General features: G+C 44.4%; 1 protein-coding gene across 4 annotated transcripts in view; it reads right to left on the reverse strand.

The window, feature by feature from the left end:
* The window catches only part of mast2 (microtubule associated serine/threonine kinase 2), a 297,943-nt gene that overhangs the window by 149,794 nt on the left and 128,582 nt on the right, over positions 1-19,567 (reverse strand). Inside the window, exon 1 of one of the 4 annotated variants that reach the window (XM_071346360.1) lies at positions 13,493-14,777. The exons of the other annotated variants lie outside the window; for them this stretch is intronic. Within the exon in view, the coding sequence (XP_071202461.1) occupies positions 13,493-13,531 (39 nt within the window). The 5' untranslated portion in view covers positions 13,532-14,777. Of the gene's footprint in view, positions 1-13,492; positions 14,778-19,567 lie in introns of those variants that run through there. 4 annotated transcript variants of the gene reach the window in all.

Here is a 19,567-nt window from a genome sequence, read left to right on the forward strand (position 1 = left end):
ACATTTCTTGTGGAAGTGGGAGTCCTGGGAGTGCATTCCGATGAAGATCAGCAAAGGTAAGTGAAGATTTATAATGCTATTTATGACTTTTGTTGACTGCATAATATGGCGGATATATTTGTGTATATTTGATTGGGCTCTGAGCGCTGTTCTCAGATTATTGCATGGTTTGCTTTTTCCGTAAAGCTATTTTGAAATCTGACACAGCGGTTGCATTAAGGAGAAATGCATCTAAAAGTTCATACATAACACTTGTATCTTTTAGCAATGTTTATTATGAGTATTCCTGTAAATTGATGTGGCTCTCTGCAAAATCAAAGGAAGGCCCCAATGTAAACTCAGATTTTTGGATATAAATATGAACTTTACCAAACAAAACATACATGTATTGTGTAACATGAAGTCCTATGAGTGTCATCTGATGAAGATCATCAAAGGTTAGTGATTAATTTTATCTATATTTCTGCTTTTTGTGAATCCTCCCTTTGGCTGGAAAAATGGCTGTGTTATTCTGTGAATAGGCACTCACCTAACATAATCATTTGGTTTGCTTTCGTCGTAAAGCCTTTTTGAAATCTCTACTACTGTGGCTGGATTTACAACAAGTGTATCTTTAAAATGGTGTAAAATACATGTATGTTTGAGGAATTTTAATTATGGGATTTCTGTTGTTTTGAATTTGGCGCCCTACAGTTTCACTGGCTGTTGAAGAGGTGGGACGCTACCGTCTCACGTACCCTAGAGAGGTTAAGAAAAAAAAAAAAATTCATAAGATAGTTTGTAATTGCAATTCTTTAAATATTTCTTTAGATTTTATGATTTTCTTACCCACTTAGCTATCTAGCTAGCAAAAGCAATCATGTTAGCATATTTCTTACTGAGATTATTGGATTTAAAACGATCAATACTGAGACTTTCATATTAAGTTTGTGAGTCAATTAAACATGTTCAATTGTATTTATTAGGGTTTAGGAAAATAACATATCCAAGAAAAAAAATCCAATAACTGTATATAACAATCTAATTTCTTCTTAATTATTTTCTTTGGTGGAAACTTCAGAAAACATTTTCAAGAACTTAATTGCAGAATAGAAACTTTTCGTAAGTTTCTTAAGTAGAGCGTTAAGAAAAGAAATGTAATTTCAGAAGAAAGAAGGTTTTGTGCATCCGGGCCCAGGGCCTCAAGAGGAGAAGGGAGAGAAGAGGGGAGAAGCATGGAGTCTGGGGGTGAGTGGGTAGGGTTGAGGTGGGGGGTGTCATCCAGAGTGCGAAGCTAGTTTGCAGAGCTCAAAGCATCCCTTGCTAGCCATTTCAAACTCCCTCTGTCTGTCTGCCTGTCTCTCTCCCTCCCTCCCTGAGAGTCTCTCTCTGTACTTGTGACCTACCAGTGTGTGTGGGACAGATGTCACACACACACACACACACACACACACACACACACACACACACACACACACACACACACACACACACACACACACACACACACACACACACACACACACACACACACACACACACACACACACACACACACACACACAGATTCTCTCTACCAATTACTGTGTCTGTTTCACAAAGCATGTCACTACAGTGCTGTCACTCTGATGTCACCAACTGCCTATGCTCTAATGCTGCTCACACAGTCATGTCTTCCCATTTACAGCGAACTCAATCCCATGGAGGATGCCACAACACAAAGAAACTCGTTCCAGCAATATAACTACATTACATCCACAGTGCTACAACTACATTACATCCACAGTGCTACAACTACATTACATCCACAGTGTTACAACTACATTACATCCACAGTGTTACAACTACATTACATCCACAGTGCTACAACTACATTACATCCACAGTGCTACAACTACATCCACAGTGTTACAACTACATTACATCCACAGTGCTACAACTACATTACATCCACCGTGTTACAACTACATTACATCCACAGTGTTACATCCACATTACATCCACCGTGATACAACTACATTACATCCACAGTGTTACAACTACATTACATCCACAGTGCTACAACTACATTACATCCACAGTGTTACAACTACATTACATCCACAGTGTTACAACTACATTACATCCACAGTGTTACAACTACATTACATCTACAGTGCTACAACTACATTACATCCAGTGCTACAACTACATTACATCCACAGTGTTACAACTACATTACATCTACAGTGCTACAAAAAGAGAGCAGGTGTATTGTTGGACTTACTCCAGTTGGAAGATGCTTCTTATTCTGGTCTGAAAATGTCCTCTAACTACATAGTCTCCATGTCATTCCTTCAACAGCTGCTGAATAGCTGCGTGTGATTGGTTCCTTACACCAGCTGCTCTGCCTATCCCTGTGACCAATGGAACGGACAGCTGTTGAGATGATGCAATGCCCCATGGGTAATTACCAGATTCACCCTGCATTCCAGAACGGGGAAGTTGGACCAAAACAAGTCTGTAAAAGTTTGACTCTGGAGAGGTTGTAGGAAGTGAGAGTCTTCCATACTGTCAGGGATGATGTGATCTGCCTGCTAATCTTCCACTAACCTTCTCACAACCGGGAACAAACAGAGAGGAGCCAGAGTGGTAGACTAACTATCATCCGATGGGAAAAGGGCCTAGTCCATCAACTGTCAATAACCCTCTCCTATGAATGACTAGATTATTAGACCAAAACATTGAGGAGAAATCTCTGCTTCGTCTCAACTTATTTTTTTCTTTCCCTCTCTCATAGGGCTCAATTCAATCCATATCGCTTAAGTTCAGCGCTATAGCTTGCTTGACATTTAAAGGACATTTAAAGGAACATTACGTTTAAATTTCAAATGCATTATAGCGCTAGACTTCGGCATTAAGGACTAAATCGAGCCCTAAATCTGAGGCAACCGGGGGTGATGGTGGAAATCTGTCTGTCTCAGCTGCTCCCTCCCTCCCTCCCTGGCTCAGTAAGAGTACATCAGCAGGATAACTTTACTTTCACCGGAGAGAGCAGACTGACAGACAGAAAACAGGCGTAGAGAGAGGAGCAAAAGGAAGAGGCCTGGTATGCTGAGTTGAAAGAGGGAGTGGAGGGGAGAACAGAGAGGTGTTGAGGAGACATGCAGAGAGGATCGAAGGTTCGCACTGAGGTGAGAGGGGAGAGAAAGAGAGAGTTGGGATAGCGAGATTTGAAAGAGAGAGAGAGTTGATATACAACAGAGATTGATAAGAGGGCTGTTGCAAAGAGCAGGAGAACAGGCCGAGCCGAGGCACATTTTTCTAATAGCATGGTAGGTCTAGAAACGCTAAAGCAGCGATAGTGCTGACTGTACAGAAAATACATGATAGCCCTTGGCTCGTCATCCACAGCTGCTGTGATGAGATCACAAGTTGTTTCCCCGCTCAATACGCCGTAACTATCGATGAACTCCCTGAGGAGATGCAGCAGAAGCCGCTTTAGAGCCGTACCCTACAGGGCTGTAGAGGGCCAGAGTTATCACTTCAGAAAGAACGACAGAAGAGAGAGAGATCAGCAGAGAAGCGTACGACAAACACTCAGAGAAAGAGACTACGGTGGTAACAGCCTCTCCCATCTCTACTGCGGTGGTAACAGCCTCTCCCATCTCTACTACGGTGGTAACAGCCTCTCCCATCTCTACTACGGTGGTAACAGCCTCTCCCATCTCTACTGCGGTGGTAACAGACTCTCCCATCTCTACTGCGGTGGTAACAGACTCTCCCATCTCTACTACGGTGGTAACAGACTCTCCCATCTCTACTACGGTGGTAACAGCCTCTCCCATCTCTACTACGGTGGTAACAGACTCTCCCATCTCTACTACGGTGGTAACAGACTCTCCCATCTCTACTACGGTGGTAACAGACTCTCCCATCTCTACTACGGTGGTAACAGCCTCTCCCATCTCTACTACGGTGGTAACAGCCTCTCCCATCTCTACTACGGTGGTAACAGACTCTCCCATCTCTACTACGGTGGTAACAGACTCTCCCATCTCTACTACGGTGGTAACAGACTCTCCCGTCTCTACTACGGTGGTAACAGACTCTCCCGTCTCTGTAGCGGTGGTAACAGACTCTCCCATCTCTACTGCGGTGGTAACAGACTCTCCCTTCTCTGAAGCGGTGGTAACAGACTCTCCCTTCTCTGAAGCGGTGGTAACAGACTCTCCCGTTTCTGTAGCGGTGGTAACAGACTCTCCCATCTCTAATGCGATGGTAACAGCCTCTCCCATCTCTGAAGCAGTGGTAACAGACTCTCCCGTCTCTGTAGCGGTGGTAACAGACTCTCCCATCTCTAATGCGGTGGTAACAGACTCTCCTGTCTCTATAGCTGCGGTAAGAGACTCTCCTGTCTCTATAGCTGTGGTAACAGACTCTCCTGTCTCTATAGCTGTGGTAACAGACTCTCCTATCTCTATAGCTGTGGTAACAGACTCTCCTATCTCTATAGATGTGGTAACAGACTCTCCTATCTCCTTCAGGATGGGCAGCCTCATGCCGTACCAGCTCACCTGAAATCTGAGGGCCATAGGACTCATGTCCCTCACCTCCTGACCAACAGCAGGATGCAGCAATCCTCATACACACGCCGAGACACACACACACGCCTAGACACATACACGGTGCAGCCGGATGGAAGAGGGATGGAGAGCAGGTGTCTTGCAGCATTCCTTCCCACCCGTTATAATGACCTCTAAAATCCCTCTCACAGAAAGGCAGACTACTAGTTGTGTTTTTATTGGGGGTTGTTGCTATCTTTCTTTCTCTCCATCTCCTCCTCTGTTTTACCCTCCTCCTCAGTTCTACCCTCCTCCTCCTCCGTTTCACCCTCCTCCTCCTCCTCCGTTTCACCCTCCTCCTCCTCCTCCTCCGTTTCAACCTCCTCCTCCTCCGTTTCACCCTCCTCCTCCTCCGTTTCACCCTCCTCCGTTTCACCCTCCTCCTCCTCCGTTTCACCCTCCTCCTCCTCCGTTTCACCCCCCTCCTCCTCCGTTTCACCCTCCTCCTCCTCAGTTTCACCCTCCTCCTCCTCAGTTTCACCCTCCTCCTCCTCAGTTTCACCCTCCTCCTCCTCAGTTTCACCCTCCTCCTCCTCAGTTTCACCCTCCTCCTCCTCAGTTTCACCCTCCTCCTCCTCAGTTTCACCCTCCTCCTCCTCCGTTTCACCCTCCTCCTCCTCCGTTTCACCCTCCTCCTCCTCCGTTTCACCCTCCTCCTCCTCCGTTTCACCCTCCTCCTCCTCCGTTTCACCCTCCTCCTCCTCCGTTTCACCCTCCTCCTCCTCCGTTTCACCCTCCTCCTCCTCCGTTTCACCCTCCTCCTCCTCCGTTTCACCCTCCTTCTCCTCCGTTTCACCCTCCTTCTCCTCCGTTTCACCCTCCTTCTCCTCCGTTTCACCCTCCTTCTCCTCCGTTTCACCCTCCTTCTCCTATCCCCTAAATTCCTTAATGAATTAGAGGCTTTTTACTTAGAAATTGTTTCCCTGCCAAAAGACCAGATTACCCCGAGCCATGCAAGGCAAGCTCCTACAGTACAGAGCAAGAGGGAAGGGTATTTGGTATTTTATTAGGATCCCCATTTTGCGAAAGCAGCAGCTACTCTTCCTGGGGTCCACATAAAACATAACATATTACAGAACAGAGAGGAAGGGGAAACTGACCATGGGTGGGAGAGACGAGAGATATTTTAATTTGATCAGGTCCAGGACCTCAGGGTCATTAAGCAGCTAAGAAGAGCGGTGTGTGTGTGGCTGGAGGAAGACAGAACGATTACATTACTCCAGTAGATAGAGCTCTACATTCACAAAGCTCAGGGGAATATGAGCATCAGCTCAATATGGCCTCTATACTATGACTATCATATGACCTGGGTGATTTATGGGAGTCATTAAGTACTATGGATCATAGCGTGTAGAGACGGTGAGAGACTGACGACTGCCTGTAGGACGACTGGAGGGTGAGGGCTTGATTTGTACTGTGGGTTAGCTATTCAATGTTTCACTGTCTGAGTCAATGTTTAATATACAGTAGCCCTGTGCCGTTTGTAGGGCTGGGGCCTGGGCCAGGCTAACAGGTCCTGGGTCAGTTGTAAACAGCAGGCTGGTTAATAACCAGACCAGCGATGGAGCAGAGCATGACTAAAAGCCTAAACAGTCACTACCAGGGCCTTCAGTCATCCAACTCCACAATAAAACAACCCCACTCCCCTCTCCATATTTTCTCTCTCCACCTCCGAAGCAGGATAAACATTTACCAGCCTGCCCTTGGAAATTAACACCCACCAAATGTGAGTAGATTTTGTCATTGGTGGGTAAGAAGGTCTATTTCTCCAGCCACGTTGGCAGGTGGTCACACAAAGCATTTGGGAACAGTTTTTAATCCAAAGGCCACATGTAGAAGTTAGTGGAACTGATAAGAAAGGCTACTAAAGTCTGACTTGTCCTCGTGTTTCTTGGCCAATTATATAGTTTTGTTCACAGCCTAACGCTAGGTTGTTGTCAATGTTAGATTGAGTTTGCTGCAACTGTCTGCTGTTAGGATGTCGCAGTCTGAGATTTTTTCATCACAGACAAGGGAGTGCCCAAGTTACCACGGTAACAGCCCTTCTCTTAAAGGGGAAGCTGAACATTTTTGTCTCACTGAATTATTGTGCTTGATAGAGCATGGATCACTCCCAAAAACATTTAATCATGAACTTAGTCATTTTTTATAATTAAAACACTGAAATACTTGAATTGTTCTCCTCGATGTATTTGTGTGCTTCTACATTTCTACTTAAGAGCACATCATGTACTCCTTGTAAAACATGTCAGTGCAGAGCTCTGAACTATATTAATAAATTAGCTGTATCAGTCAGCCTTTTGTGGCAGGGCAGGAACTTGATTCTTCATGTTCATTTGTAGAACTCCATCTGTTTTTACTATTGGGTCTAAATGATTTATTTTAACATGCATTGATTAAAAGAAATTAAACGAAGCAATATACCAGATTTCTTCTTAGTAGTAATACATTTCCTGTTTTAGAAAAATTACAAAACATGCTCACCTGTTTTGTGTGTGTGTGTGTGTGTGTGTGTGTGTGTGTGTGTGTGTGTGTGTGTGTGTGTGTGTGTGTGTGTGTGTGTGTGTGTGTGTGTGTGTGTGTAAGTGTAAGTGTAAGTGTGTGTGTAATGAAACATTTTTGGGCCCGTAAAACATCTGAGTGGCTGGTAGATTTTCTCATCTATCTGCCACAGTGGCTGGTGGACCAAAAAGTGAATTATCCACACTTGCTGCTAGCCAGCCAGCACCATCAGAATGGAGCCATGGCCTGTGGCTCTCCCCTCATCTCAGCCTCCTCGTCTATCTCTGCACCTGATCTCACACTGACACTTTGAAGCTCTCTCAACCCCTCTGTCTGACTGTCTATGTCTCCGTCTGTCTGTCTAGGGACAAAGGAGGAAAGATGCTGCCTGACAGAAAATAATTGACTGCTCTCTTACATTTCAGTTAACCTCCAAAGTCTTCTCTTCAAACTAAAGACTCAAAGTGTGAAAAGGAGTGTCATTCTTCAACTGAAATACCCTCACAACTGCATAATAAAAAGGTGTAGTGTACATCAGAGTGAGCCATTCAAACAGCCCAGTATGACAGACCCGGGACCATTAGTGAACTCACATGTCAGCCACTTGGGATGGAAACTGACTGCCGGCAGATTAGTCAGTATGTGTGTGTGTATCAGGATGTGTGTGTCAGGATGTGTGTGTGTTTGTGTGCATACAGAAACAGACAGTGTGTTAGCAGCGCAGCACATTGAGCATTGAACCTCACACTACAGTGACCGAGCGACAAACAGGCAGGCAGGTCTAATCCTACCCTACATGGTTCACCAGATTAGTTGGCATGGTCAACTGCAGGAGAGACGCAGTCACACACCATTAGGCAGAGATTGAGAGGGGAAATGCAGTCAGCAGACACGGTTAGACCACAGTGGGCGAGAGGGATCTCTAGCCAAATCAATGACCCCCAACTGTCCAGTGGAAACGCAACAGCCAGCACAGTAGCCAGCACAGTAATGGTTTGAGGTTGAACAAAGACCGCTGTACTAAAGATGATGAGTAGAAGCTGAAGAAAGAATTCTCTCATCAACATAATCATTGTGTCAGTCTGGTAATATATGCATGGTTTTCACAGGCAGCTGTCCTGGGCTGGCCAAGACTCTACCACTGGGAGGAAATAGGAGGAGAAAAGAGGAGGCTGTCCCCAGAGAAGGCTCAGTGGTATTAGGTATCCCCATAATCACCTCCCTCCCTCTATCCCTCTCTCTATCCCTCCCCACCTCCTCCCTGTATCCCTCCCTCCCCACCTCCCTGTATCCCTCCCTCCCTCCCTCCCCACCCCCCTCTATCCCTCCCCACCTTCTCCCTGTATCCCTCCCTCCCCACCTCCCTACCTCCCTCTATCCCTCCACACCTACTCCCTCTATCCCTCCCCACCTCCTTCCCTCCTCACTCTATCCCTCCCTCTATCCCTCCACACCCACTCACTCTATCCCTCCCTCCCCACATCCTCCCTGTATCCCTCCCTCCCCCCCACGTCCCTCTATCCCTCCCTCCCCACCTCCCCACCTCCTCCCTGTATCTGTATCCCCCCCACCTCCCTCTATTCCTCCATCCCCATCTCCTCCCTGTATCCCCCCACCTCCCTCTATCCCTCCCTCCCTACCTCCCTGTATCCCTCCCGCCCCACCTTCTCCCTGTATCCCTACCTCCCCACCTTCTCCTTCCATACCTTCTCCCTCCATACCTTCTCCCTCCATACCTTCTCCCTCCATACCTTCTCCCTCCATACCTTCTCCCTCCATACCTTCTCACTCTATCCCTCCAGGGAGGTCACTCTGAGCTCCAAAGTTCCTCATTGGAAATGTGAGAACCTTCCAGAAGGACAACCATCTCTGCAGCACTCCACCAAATCAGGCTCTTATGGTAAAGTGGCCAGACGGAAGCCACAGTGAAAAGGTCATGACAGCCTGCTTGGAGTTTGCCAAAAGGCACCTAAAGGACTCTCAGACCATGAGAAACAAGATTTTCTGGTCTGATGAAACCAAGATTGAACTCTTTGGCCTGAATGCCAACCGTCACGTCTGGAGGAAACCTGGCGCCATCTCTACGATGACGCATGGTGGTGGCACCATCATGCTGTGGGGATGTTTTTCAGCGGCAGGGACTGGGAGATATAGGGAAAGATGAATGGAGCAAAATACAGAGATCCTTGATGAAAACCTGCTCCAGACTGGGTCGAAGGTTCACCTTCCAACAGGACAATGACCCTAAGCACAAATCCACGACAACGCAGGAGTGGCTTCGGGACAAGTCTCTGAATGTCCTTGGGTGGCCCAGCCAGAGCCCAGACTTGAACCCAATCGAACATCTCTGGAGAGACCTGAAAATGCCGTGCATCAACGCTCCCCATCCAACCTGACAGAGCTTGAGAGGATCTGCAGAGAAGAATGGGAGAAACTCCCCAAATACAGGTGTGCCAAGCTTGTAGTGTCATACCCAAGAAGACTTGAGGCTGTAATCACTGCCAAAGGTGCCTCAACAATGTACCAAGTAAAGGTTCTGAATACTTATGTAAATGTGATATTTCATTATTACATGTTGTTTTATACATTTGCAAAAATGTATAAAAACCTGTTTTTGCGTTGTCATTATGGGGTATCGTGATGTCATTATGGGGTATCGTGATGTCATTATGGGGTATTGTGATGTCATTATGGGGTATTGTGTGTAGATTGATTAGGGGAAAAAAACTATTTAATACATTTTAGAATAAGGATGTAATATAACAAAATGTGGCAAAAGTCAAGGGGTCTGAATACTTTCTGAATGTACTGCATGTCCGGGTGAGATTTTGAAGGACAAAGACGACAAGCGATATGTCCTCTCTTTTTTGCAGTCCGCCTACTTACACTATTAGCTTTGGGATTGGTGTGTGTGTGTGTGTGTGTGTGTGTGTGTGTGTGTGTGTGTGTGTGTGTGTTTCGGGGTGGGAGCTGATAGTACTGCCTCTGCTGTCCAGCCGTAGGGTGTACAGTGGGTGCCCCATGGGTATCCAGCCATGCCAGAGGATTCAGAGTAACAAATTCCCCGTCCCCCAGCACACACAGTCTACAGTCCACTACAGCTGGTAAATATGGACAAAAACCCATATTGTGATACATTTAGTGAATTAATATGATAACAATAAATTGAATGATAAAAGTTACAACATTTTGAACCACAGTTTACTTGAACTATCCTTTAAACTACTAGTTTGAAGGTTTTAGCTATCATTTGTTCCATTAAACATCACCCATATTAACAAACTTATTTTATTGGAAACGTCACATAGGCTCCTTATAGTAATGAACAATATCAGCTCTAGACCACACACATGGTCATAGCTCAGCTTTATCCCACGGTGGGCCTATTCACACACACACACACACTCACACTCAAACACAGACACAGACACACAGACAGACGCTAACTGACTGTCTGTTTGCACCCAGACACATTCTCACACTTACACACAAAGTCGACCACAAATGCACAATCAAACGGACAAAAATCGGGCACACTCTCACACAATAACCCGGGATCTGAGCTGAGCTCATCTTTTCAGATCAATCCTTGGAAGAGTTCAATCTGTCCTCTTAAATATCAGGTTGCTTTTACAGGCCCTCACCAAAGACCCTGCTGTCCTGTCCTCTTTATTACACATACCTTTCTTTAAAGACAAGCTCCGGTAATTTTGCGACTAATAAAGTATGTTTTAACCCTCCTGCTTTGGGCTGGATGTGTTCATGTGTAGTTCCAAACATGCATAATCTATGAGCAGAATTACTGTCTATAGAAAAGTACACATTATTATTAGAGATACACAAATAGTTTTTGCACCCACAATGTGTCATGCCCGCAATAATCATGTGAAGTGAAATGTGTATATTTTGGGATGTGAGTTTGAAAGTTACCCTACATTTTCCCCCATGTGGGCCAGCCCCCTAAAAATCTTAGTTCTAGCCAATGAGCTTCAGCCCCTCGCATTTGAGTGACAGCTAGGTGTTGTTGAGTCCTGTAGCAAGAGTCCTGCCCAGTATTATCCAATGAGGTTAGAGTGTGGGCTCTGTGGACATAGCAGAGAGAGCGAGAGCAATGACATGGTGCACATATGTGCCATCCAGGACCTATATACAGTGGTTGCTCCACTAAAAGTTTTGCGACTATGCTGCGGGACTTCGAGGTAAGTTGTGGTTTAGTACGGTACCCTGCGTCACCACTTCATTGCTCCAGACCACCACAAGGGGGAGGTAGAGCACTGATTATGCTTTTGGGTTCCAAGGCGCTACTGTCTCTGACAATGAATGGGCGACATAAACCTAAATAGAAAGTGATAATTGTGCACGACTTCAGTATTACTTACTAAAACTGTTGTTACACTAAGGTTTTTATTCTAAGAGAAACTTAGACTACAATTAGGGTGTGGAAATGTTAGGATTATTTTGCTCTTACTGTAGTACTGTAGCCTACTCCAGACAGGTCACATTGTACAGCGCCTGAGTGGCGCAGTGGTCTAAGACACTGCTTCTTAAGATACATGTGCTGACTGAATATAAGCAAGTGATGTCTGCTAAATAATCAAGTTGATGGCACAGTCATAAAGCCTCAGCACCTACATAAAGCTGCATGGGCGACCTCATGCAACCGCAAAATGTCGGATAAAGCATATACTGTACAGTACCGTATTTCTTCATCAGCATCTTTATGCTTTCGTTAATAAAATAATTATAAAAATACTCTTTCAAAATGCAGATGTTTATTTAGTTAGGGATCCATAACAAATTACTATGGGAATAAATATCACTGAGCACTCGAAATGTACTGAGTACTTTTTAGTGTCAGGGAAAATGTATGGAGTAAAAAGTACAATATTTTCTTTAGGAATGTAGTGAAGTAAAAGTAAAAGTTTTCAAAAGTATAAGTAATAAAGTAAAGTACAGATACCCCAAAAAACTACTTAAGTAGTACTTTAAAGTATTTTTACTTAAGTACTTTACAACACTGCCTCTGTGTGATATGAACTAAGAGTGTCTGTCTGTCTGTCTGTCTGTCTGTCTGTCTGTCTGTCTGTCTGTCTGTCTGTCTGTCTGTCTGTCTGTCTGTCTGTCTGTCTGTCTGTCTGTCTGTCTGTCTGTCTGTGATATAGAAAGAGTGAGATATAAAAAATAAAGTGTGTGTGGATGTTTGTTTGTGTCACTGCAGGGCAGAGAGTATGACTTCAGACGGGCATCCCTGTCACTGCAGGGCAGAGAGTATGACTTCAGACGGGCATCCCTGTCACTGCAGGGCAGAGAGTATGACTTGAGACGGGCATCCCTGTCACTGCAGGGCAGAGAGAATGACTTGAGACGGGCATCCCTGTCACTGCAGGGCAGAGAGTATGACTTGAGACGGGCATCCCTGTCACTGCAGGGCAGAGAGTATGACTTGAGATGGGCATCCCTGTCACTACAGGGCAGAGAGTATGACTTGAGATGGGCATCCCTGTCACTGCAGGGCAGAGAGAATGACTTGAGACGGGCATCCTCGTCACTGCAGGGCAGAGAGTATGACTTGAGATGGGCATCCCTGTCACTACAGGGCAGAGAGTATGACTTGAGACGGGCATCCCTGTCACTACAGGGCAGAGAGTATGACTTGAGACGGGCATCTCCGTCACTACAGGGCAGAGAGTATGACTTGAGACAGGCATCCCTGTCACTGCAGGGCAGAGAGTATGACTTGAGACGGGCATCCCTGTCACTGCAGGGCAGAGAGTATGACTTGAGACGGGCATCTCCGTCACTACAGGGCAGAGAGTATGACTTGAGACAGGCATCCCTGTCACTGCAGGGCAGAGAGTATGACTTGAGACGGGCATCCCTGTCACTGCAGGGCAGAGGAGGGTCACACTAGAGCTGGCCTTTCAGAGCCCTTCACTCACACACACGGCCTGGAGACATGGCCTTAGTCAGTATTTAAGTCATAGCACACATGGAAGGTATATGAAGCAGACAGGGTCTGACAGGGTCTGCATGAATCCACCCTCTAAACTGAACGAGTCGGTTACCAGGTAGAATATGTAGGCCATGTCAAAATGACAGGTAGACTCTGGACCTAAACTTATCCAGGACAGAAATCCTATTCAGCCCTGCCCCGGCCTCGCCCTGCCTTGCCTGCCTGTAACAAGCAGCCTGATCACATGGGACACTACCACAGCTACTGCCCAGAAGCACACAGTAACAGGTTGACTAATAACACTTATACAACAGCACAGGAGTACTGAAGGCAATACATATAGCCTACACAATGCCTGCGGTCAGTACACAAACACAACAAACCAGCAGTCTGGTAACATATGGATGTGAGGGAGCTTGTTGATGATTGGTGGTCAGCTGGGAGCTCTCCTTACCTGCAGACCCCTACGTCTGAAAATACTGGAGTCGTCCATGTTGCTTCTGCTGTAGAGTCGTACAGTGGAGTCTATATCCAGGAAGTGTCACCCCTCTTTAGGAGTACAGGGTTACTACCTCTGGGGTTTGGGACAGATAAAGAAGGTGCGCCAGGATCCGGGGGACGTGAACAGGCACCTTTTATGGGTGGATTAGTGAGGGTGAGTTAGCTCATACTCCCGTCCCTCTCTCCTCTGGTCCAGCAGGATTCTTTCAGAGCGGTGTCATCGTCCAGACGGAAGAAATACCTCTCCTTTCTTTCAGACCATCTGCTTGCCTCATGCCTCGGCAGTCTTGAAGTTTCTGCCGGTTGGTGCAAAACGCTAAACAGTCCTTCTCGTACCGCTTAGTCCCTCCCTGATTCACACTGTAGTGTAACGTCCTCCTGAAATGGAAAGGTTCAGCAGCATTTGTTTGTTTTCTGTTCTTCTCAATGGGGCCACGCAACATTCCACACGCATGACCAGCACGGCACTGTCTGTCCGCCACTCGGTACAAAGACAGGAACTCAACAGCCCGGGGAACAGACGGGAACTTTATACAGCTCCTCCTCTATATGTGGCTCAGATCAGACCAGTTCTCTTCATGTCCCCCTGTGTTGGTTTGTTGCCGGTGGAAGTCGGTACAGCTCTGATGTAACTAGGGTGATAGCGGTATGCGAGCTTGCTTCTCTCGTCCTCCCTGCCTTTCTTTCCTCTCTCTCTCTCTGTGAAGCTTGTGTTGTCTCCAAGCTCAGCCTCCCTCTGCTCCTCTCCCATTCATCCGTTCAGCGAAGGGCACACCGCTCCCTCTCTCTTACATTCACTGAGCCTGCGCTGTGCAGAAGAAGGAGCATGCACAGTGGCGGCTTACAGCTGTGTTCTTCATCCCCCTCTTTCTTTCTCTGTCTGTCCTTCCGTCCGTCTATCTGTTTCCCACAGGCACTATTTCTATGGAGACTTCACTACTCCATAATTCATGGACAGTTTGGGATAGACATTAATGATGACAATGGGACCTCAGGGGTAAGAGAAAGAGAAAGGGGCGCGCAGACTGATCGTCCGTCTCACTGCAGCCTGCCGGCTTAATTAGAACAGGACCTGTAATAACACACACTCCGCATCACTCTCCTTTCCTATGTCTCTCTCCCTCCCTGTGCTCTCTCGTTTGTCTGAAGAGCTGTTCGGGAAGCCAACCAATCGGACGCGAGCAGGCGGCAGTGCATTTACATAGAATGAATGGAGGAGGGATAGAAGCTCCGCCTCTCGTACTCTCCTCCTCCTCACTCTGTCGCCACAGCCCCGTTTCTCTCATCAAAACAAGGGGCTGCGTTTGAACACACACACACAGGAGCCCAAACACACACACAGGAGCCCAAACACACACACAGTTCCTCACATACTAATCTGTGGTCTGTGCTGCTTTTTTATTGCATTACAATTCATTAATCATGAGTGCTCAGATACGACGGTAGGCCAATTAATAATTTACCAACAATATTTGAACACAGTCAGTCAGCCTCCTATCGGTCGTTAACAGCTAGCTACCGTTTCTCCTCTAAAGCTAGTCTTTCTATCATCTAACATTACACTAGTCTGTATTACCTAACATTACACTAGTCTTTCTATCATCTAACATTACACTAGTCTTTATTACCTAACATTACACAAGTCTTTCATTCACCTAACATTACACTAGTCTTTATTACCTAACATTACACTAGTCTTTATTACCTAACATTACACTAGTCTGTATTACCTAACATTACACTAGTCTTTCATTCACCTAACATTACACTAGTCTTTATTACCTAACATTACACTAGTCTTTATTACCTAACATTACACTAGTCTTTATTACCTAACATTACACTAGTCTTTATTACCTAACATTACACTAGTCTTTAGTACCTAACATTACACTAGTCTTTATTACCTAACATTACACTAGTCTTTATTACCTAACATTACACTAGTCTTTATTACCTAACATTACACTAGTCTTTATTACCTAACATTACACTAGTCTTTATTACCTAACATTACACTAGTCTTTATTACCTAACATTACACTAGTCTTTCATTCACCTAACATTACACTAGTCTTTCATTCACCTAACATTACACTAGTCTTTCTATCACCTAACATTACACTAGTCTGTATTACCTAACATTACACTAGTCTTTATTACCTAACATTACACTAGTCTTTATTACCTAACATTACACTAGTCTTTATTACCTAACATTACACTAGTCTTTCATTCACCTAACATTACACTAGTCTTTCATTCACCTAACATTACACTAGTCTTTATTACCTAACATTACACTAGTCTTTATTACCTAACATTACACTAGTCTTTCATTCACCTAACATTACACTAGTCTTTTTTACCTAACATTACACTAGTCTTTATTACCTAACATTACACTAGTCTGTATTACCTAACATTACACTAGTCTTTCATTCACCTAACATTACACTAGTCTTTAATACCTAACATTACACTAGTCTTTATTACCTAACATTACACTAGTCTTTATTACCTAACATTACACTAGTCTTTATTACCTAACATTACACTAGTCTTTATTACCTAACATTACACTAGTCTTTATTACCTAACATTACACTAGTCTTTATTACCTAACATTACACTAGTCTGTATTACCTAACATTACACTAGTCTTTATTACCTAACATTACACTAGTCTTTCTATCACCTAACATTACACTAGTCTTTCTATCACCTAACATTACACTAGTCTTTATTACCTAACATTACACTAGTCTGTATTGCCTAACATTACACTAGTCTGTATTACCTAACATTACACTAGTCTTTCTATCACCTAACATTACACTAGTCTTTATTACCTAACATTACACTAGTCTTTATTACCTAACATTACAATAGTCTTTATTACCTAACATTACACTAGTCTTTATTACCTAACATTACACTAGTCTTTCATTCACCTAACATTACAATAGTCTTTATTACCTAACATTACACTAGTCTTTATTACCTAACATTACACTAGTCTTTCTATCACCTAACATTACACTAGTCTTTATTACCTAACATTACACTAGTCTTTCTATCACCTAACATTACACTAGTCTTTATTACCTAACATTACAATAGTCTTTTTTACCTAACATTACACTAGTCTTTATTACCTAACATTACACTAGTCTTTATTACCTAACATTAAACTAGTCTTTCATTCACCTAACATTACAATAGTCTTTATTACCTAACATTACACTAGTCTTTATTACCTAACATTACACTAGTCTTTCTATCACCTAACATTACACTAGTCTTTATTACCTAACATTACACTAGTCTTTCTATCACCTAACATTACACTAGTCTTTATTACCTAACATTACACTAGTCTTTATTACCTAACATTACACTAGTCTTTATTACCTAACATTACACTAGTCTTTATTACCTAACATTACACTAGTCTTTATTACCTAACATTACACTAGTCTTTCTATCACCTAACATTACACTAGTCTTTATTACCTAACATTACACTATTCTTTCATTCACCTAACATTACACTAGTCTTTATTACCTAACATTACACTAGTCTTTATTACCTAACATTACACTAGTCTTTAGTACCTAACATTACACTAGTCTTTATTACCTAACATTACACTAGTCTTTATTACCTAACATTACACTAGTCTTTATTACCTAACATTACACTAGTCTTTCATTCACCTAACATTACAATAGTCTTTATTACCTAACATTACACTAGTCTTTCTATCACCTAACATTACACTAGTCTTTCTTACCTAACATTACACTAGTCTTTATTACCTAACATTACACTAGTCTTTCATTCACCTAACATTACACTAGTCTTTCATTCACCTAACATTACACTACTCAAGTTGTTTTCAATAAATCAAATAATTTACAAAGATATTTACAGTCAGTGATATTTTCATTCAACACCACCAAAAGGAGAGAGAGAGAGGGAAAGAGAAGAGTATAGAGAGAGAGAGGGAAAGAGAAGAGTACAGAGCGAGAGAGGGAAAGAGAAGAGTACAGAGAGGGAGGGAAATAGAAGAGTACAGAGAGAGAGGGAAAGAGAAGAGTACAGAGAGAGAGAGAGGGAAAGAGAAGAGTACAGAGAGAGAGAGAGGGAAAGAGAAGAGTAGAGAGAGAGAGAGGGAAAGAGAAGAGTACAGAGCGAGAGAGGGAAAGAGAAGAGTACAGAGCGAGAGAGGGAAAGAGAAGAGTACAGAGAGAGGGAGGGAAAGAGAAGAGTACAGAGAGGGAGGGAAATAGAAGAGTACAGAGAGAGAGGGAAAGAGAAGAGTACAGAGAGAGAGAGAGGGAAAGAGAAGAGTACAGAGAGAGAGAGAGGGAAAGAGAAGAGTAGAGAGAGAGAGAGGGAAAGAGAAGAGTAGAGAGAGAGGGAAAGAGAAGAGTAGAGAGCGGGGGGGAAGAGAAGAGTAGAGAGAGAGGGAAAGAGAAAGAGAAGAGTAGAGAGAGATAGGGAAAGAGAAGAGTAGAGAGAGAGGGAAAGAGAGGAGTACAGAGAGAGAGAGGGAAAGAAGAGTACAGCGAGAGAGAGGGAAAGAGAGGAGGAGAGAGAGGGAGGGAAAGAAGAGTAGAGAGGGAGGGAAAGAGAAGAGTAGAGAGAGATAGGGAAGGGGAAGAGTAGAGAGAGAGGGAGGGAAATAGAAGTGTAGAGAAAGAGGGAAAGAGAGGAGGAGAGAGAGAGAGGGATGAGAGGGGAACGGGAGAGGACAGTGGATTTAACTCCTATGCATGCTGAAAGGGAAAGACAAGCAGAGAATGTTGGGGGAGTGATGGAGAGAAAGGGAGAGGTAGAATGAGGCGAGAGGAAGGAAGGGAGAGCACTATCCACCCACGCACTTGTTCAGTGAAGGCAGAGAGCGCTTTACAAGTGACGTACAAAGGAACTAGAAAGGTACGCGCGGAAGACGGGTACAAAAATAAGTACAAGAAATTCAATTTCTACAGTGTTTTCTTACAAAGTAATTAGTCATGATGGAGTAGCAGTTTCTATAGAAGGGCCAGAGACTCCTAAAGGCACTCATCACACAGAATCAATCCTGGAGGTGTCAGCCAGGAGAGCAGCCTCTACAACCCCTCTCCTCAAGGGACCACTCTTAATGAGGAGGCCCCAGTGTGTGTGTGTGTGTGTGTGTGTGTGTGTGTGTGTGTGTGTGTGTGTGTGTGTGTGTGTGTGTGTGTGTGTGTGTGTGTGTGTGTGTGTGTGTGTGTGTGTTTGTGTCAAAGGGCAAAGGGCAAGGGGATCTGAGGATGCAAGAATGTTGAAGAGACACACCACGGGCCGGAGTGACCTCTGCGTGAAATAACCCTTTATGGAAGATGGCAGTCATCTTACTGGCTTCTGACCAATTCTGCTATTATGTGTTTGTTTTTTACACTGATCTTAACATAATACTGCCGCCATCATTTCCCACGACCGTAAACAGCTTCTAGACATTAGAACAGCTAACAGAGGAAGATTCCTACTTTAACGAGTTGACAGCTGTGGCTGCACTGCTCATTCCGGACCAGGCCCTAATCCAAGGGACTCGAAACAGGAAGAGACGGACGAGACTACATCGACGAGAAGATAAACCGCCTCTACTCTCCGTTCTATTGGAAAACAATCACTGGAGAACAAAATGGACAAGCTCAGTTGGAGACGATCATATCAACAGGACCTGAAGAACTAATATCCTATGTGTCTCTGAGTCATGGCTGAACAAGGACATTGATAATAGAAATCCAGCTGGTTTTTCTAAGCATCGTCAAGACCAAATGGCAGTTTCGGGTAAGGTTAAGGGGAGGTGTGCGTCTCTTGACAAGAGCTGGTACGCGATCTCTAATGTTAAGTCTCAAGGTTTTGTTCGCCTGAGTTAGAATACCACATGATAAGCTGAAAACCATCCTATTTACCAAGAGCTTTCATTTATATTTCCCGTAGCTGTCCATTTACCACCACAAACCGATGCTGGCACAACGACCGCACTCAGCTGTA

The sequence above is a fragment of the Salvelinus alpinus genome, chromosome 16 (assembly GCF_045679555.1).
Source record: "Salvelinus alpinus chromosome 16, SLU_Salpinus.1, whole genome shotgun sequence".
NCBI classification, from domain to species: Eukaryota; Metazoa; Chordata; class Actinopteri; order Salmoniformes; family Salmonidae; genus Salvelinus; species Salvelinus alpinus.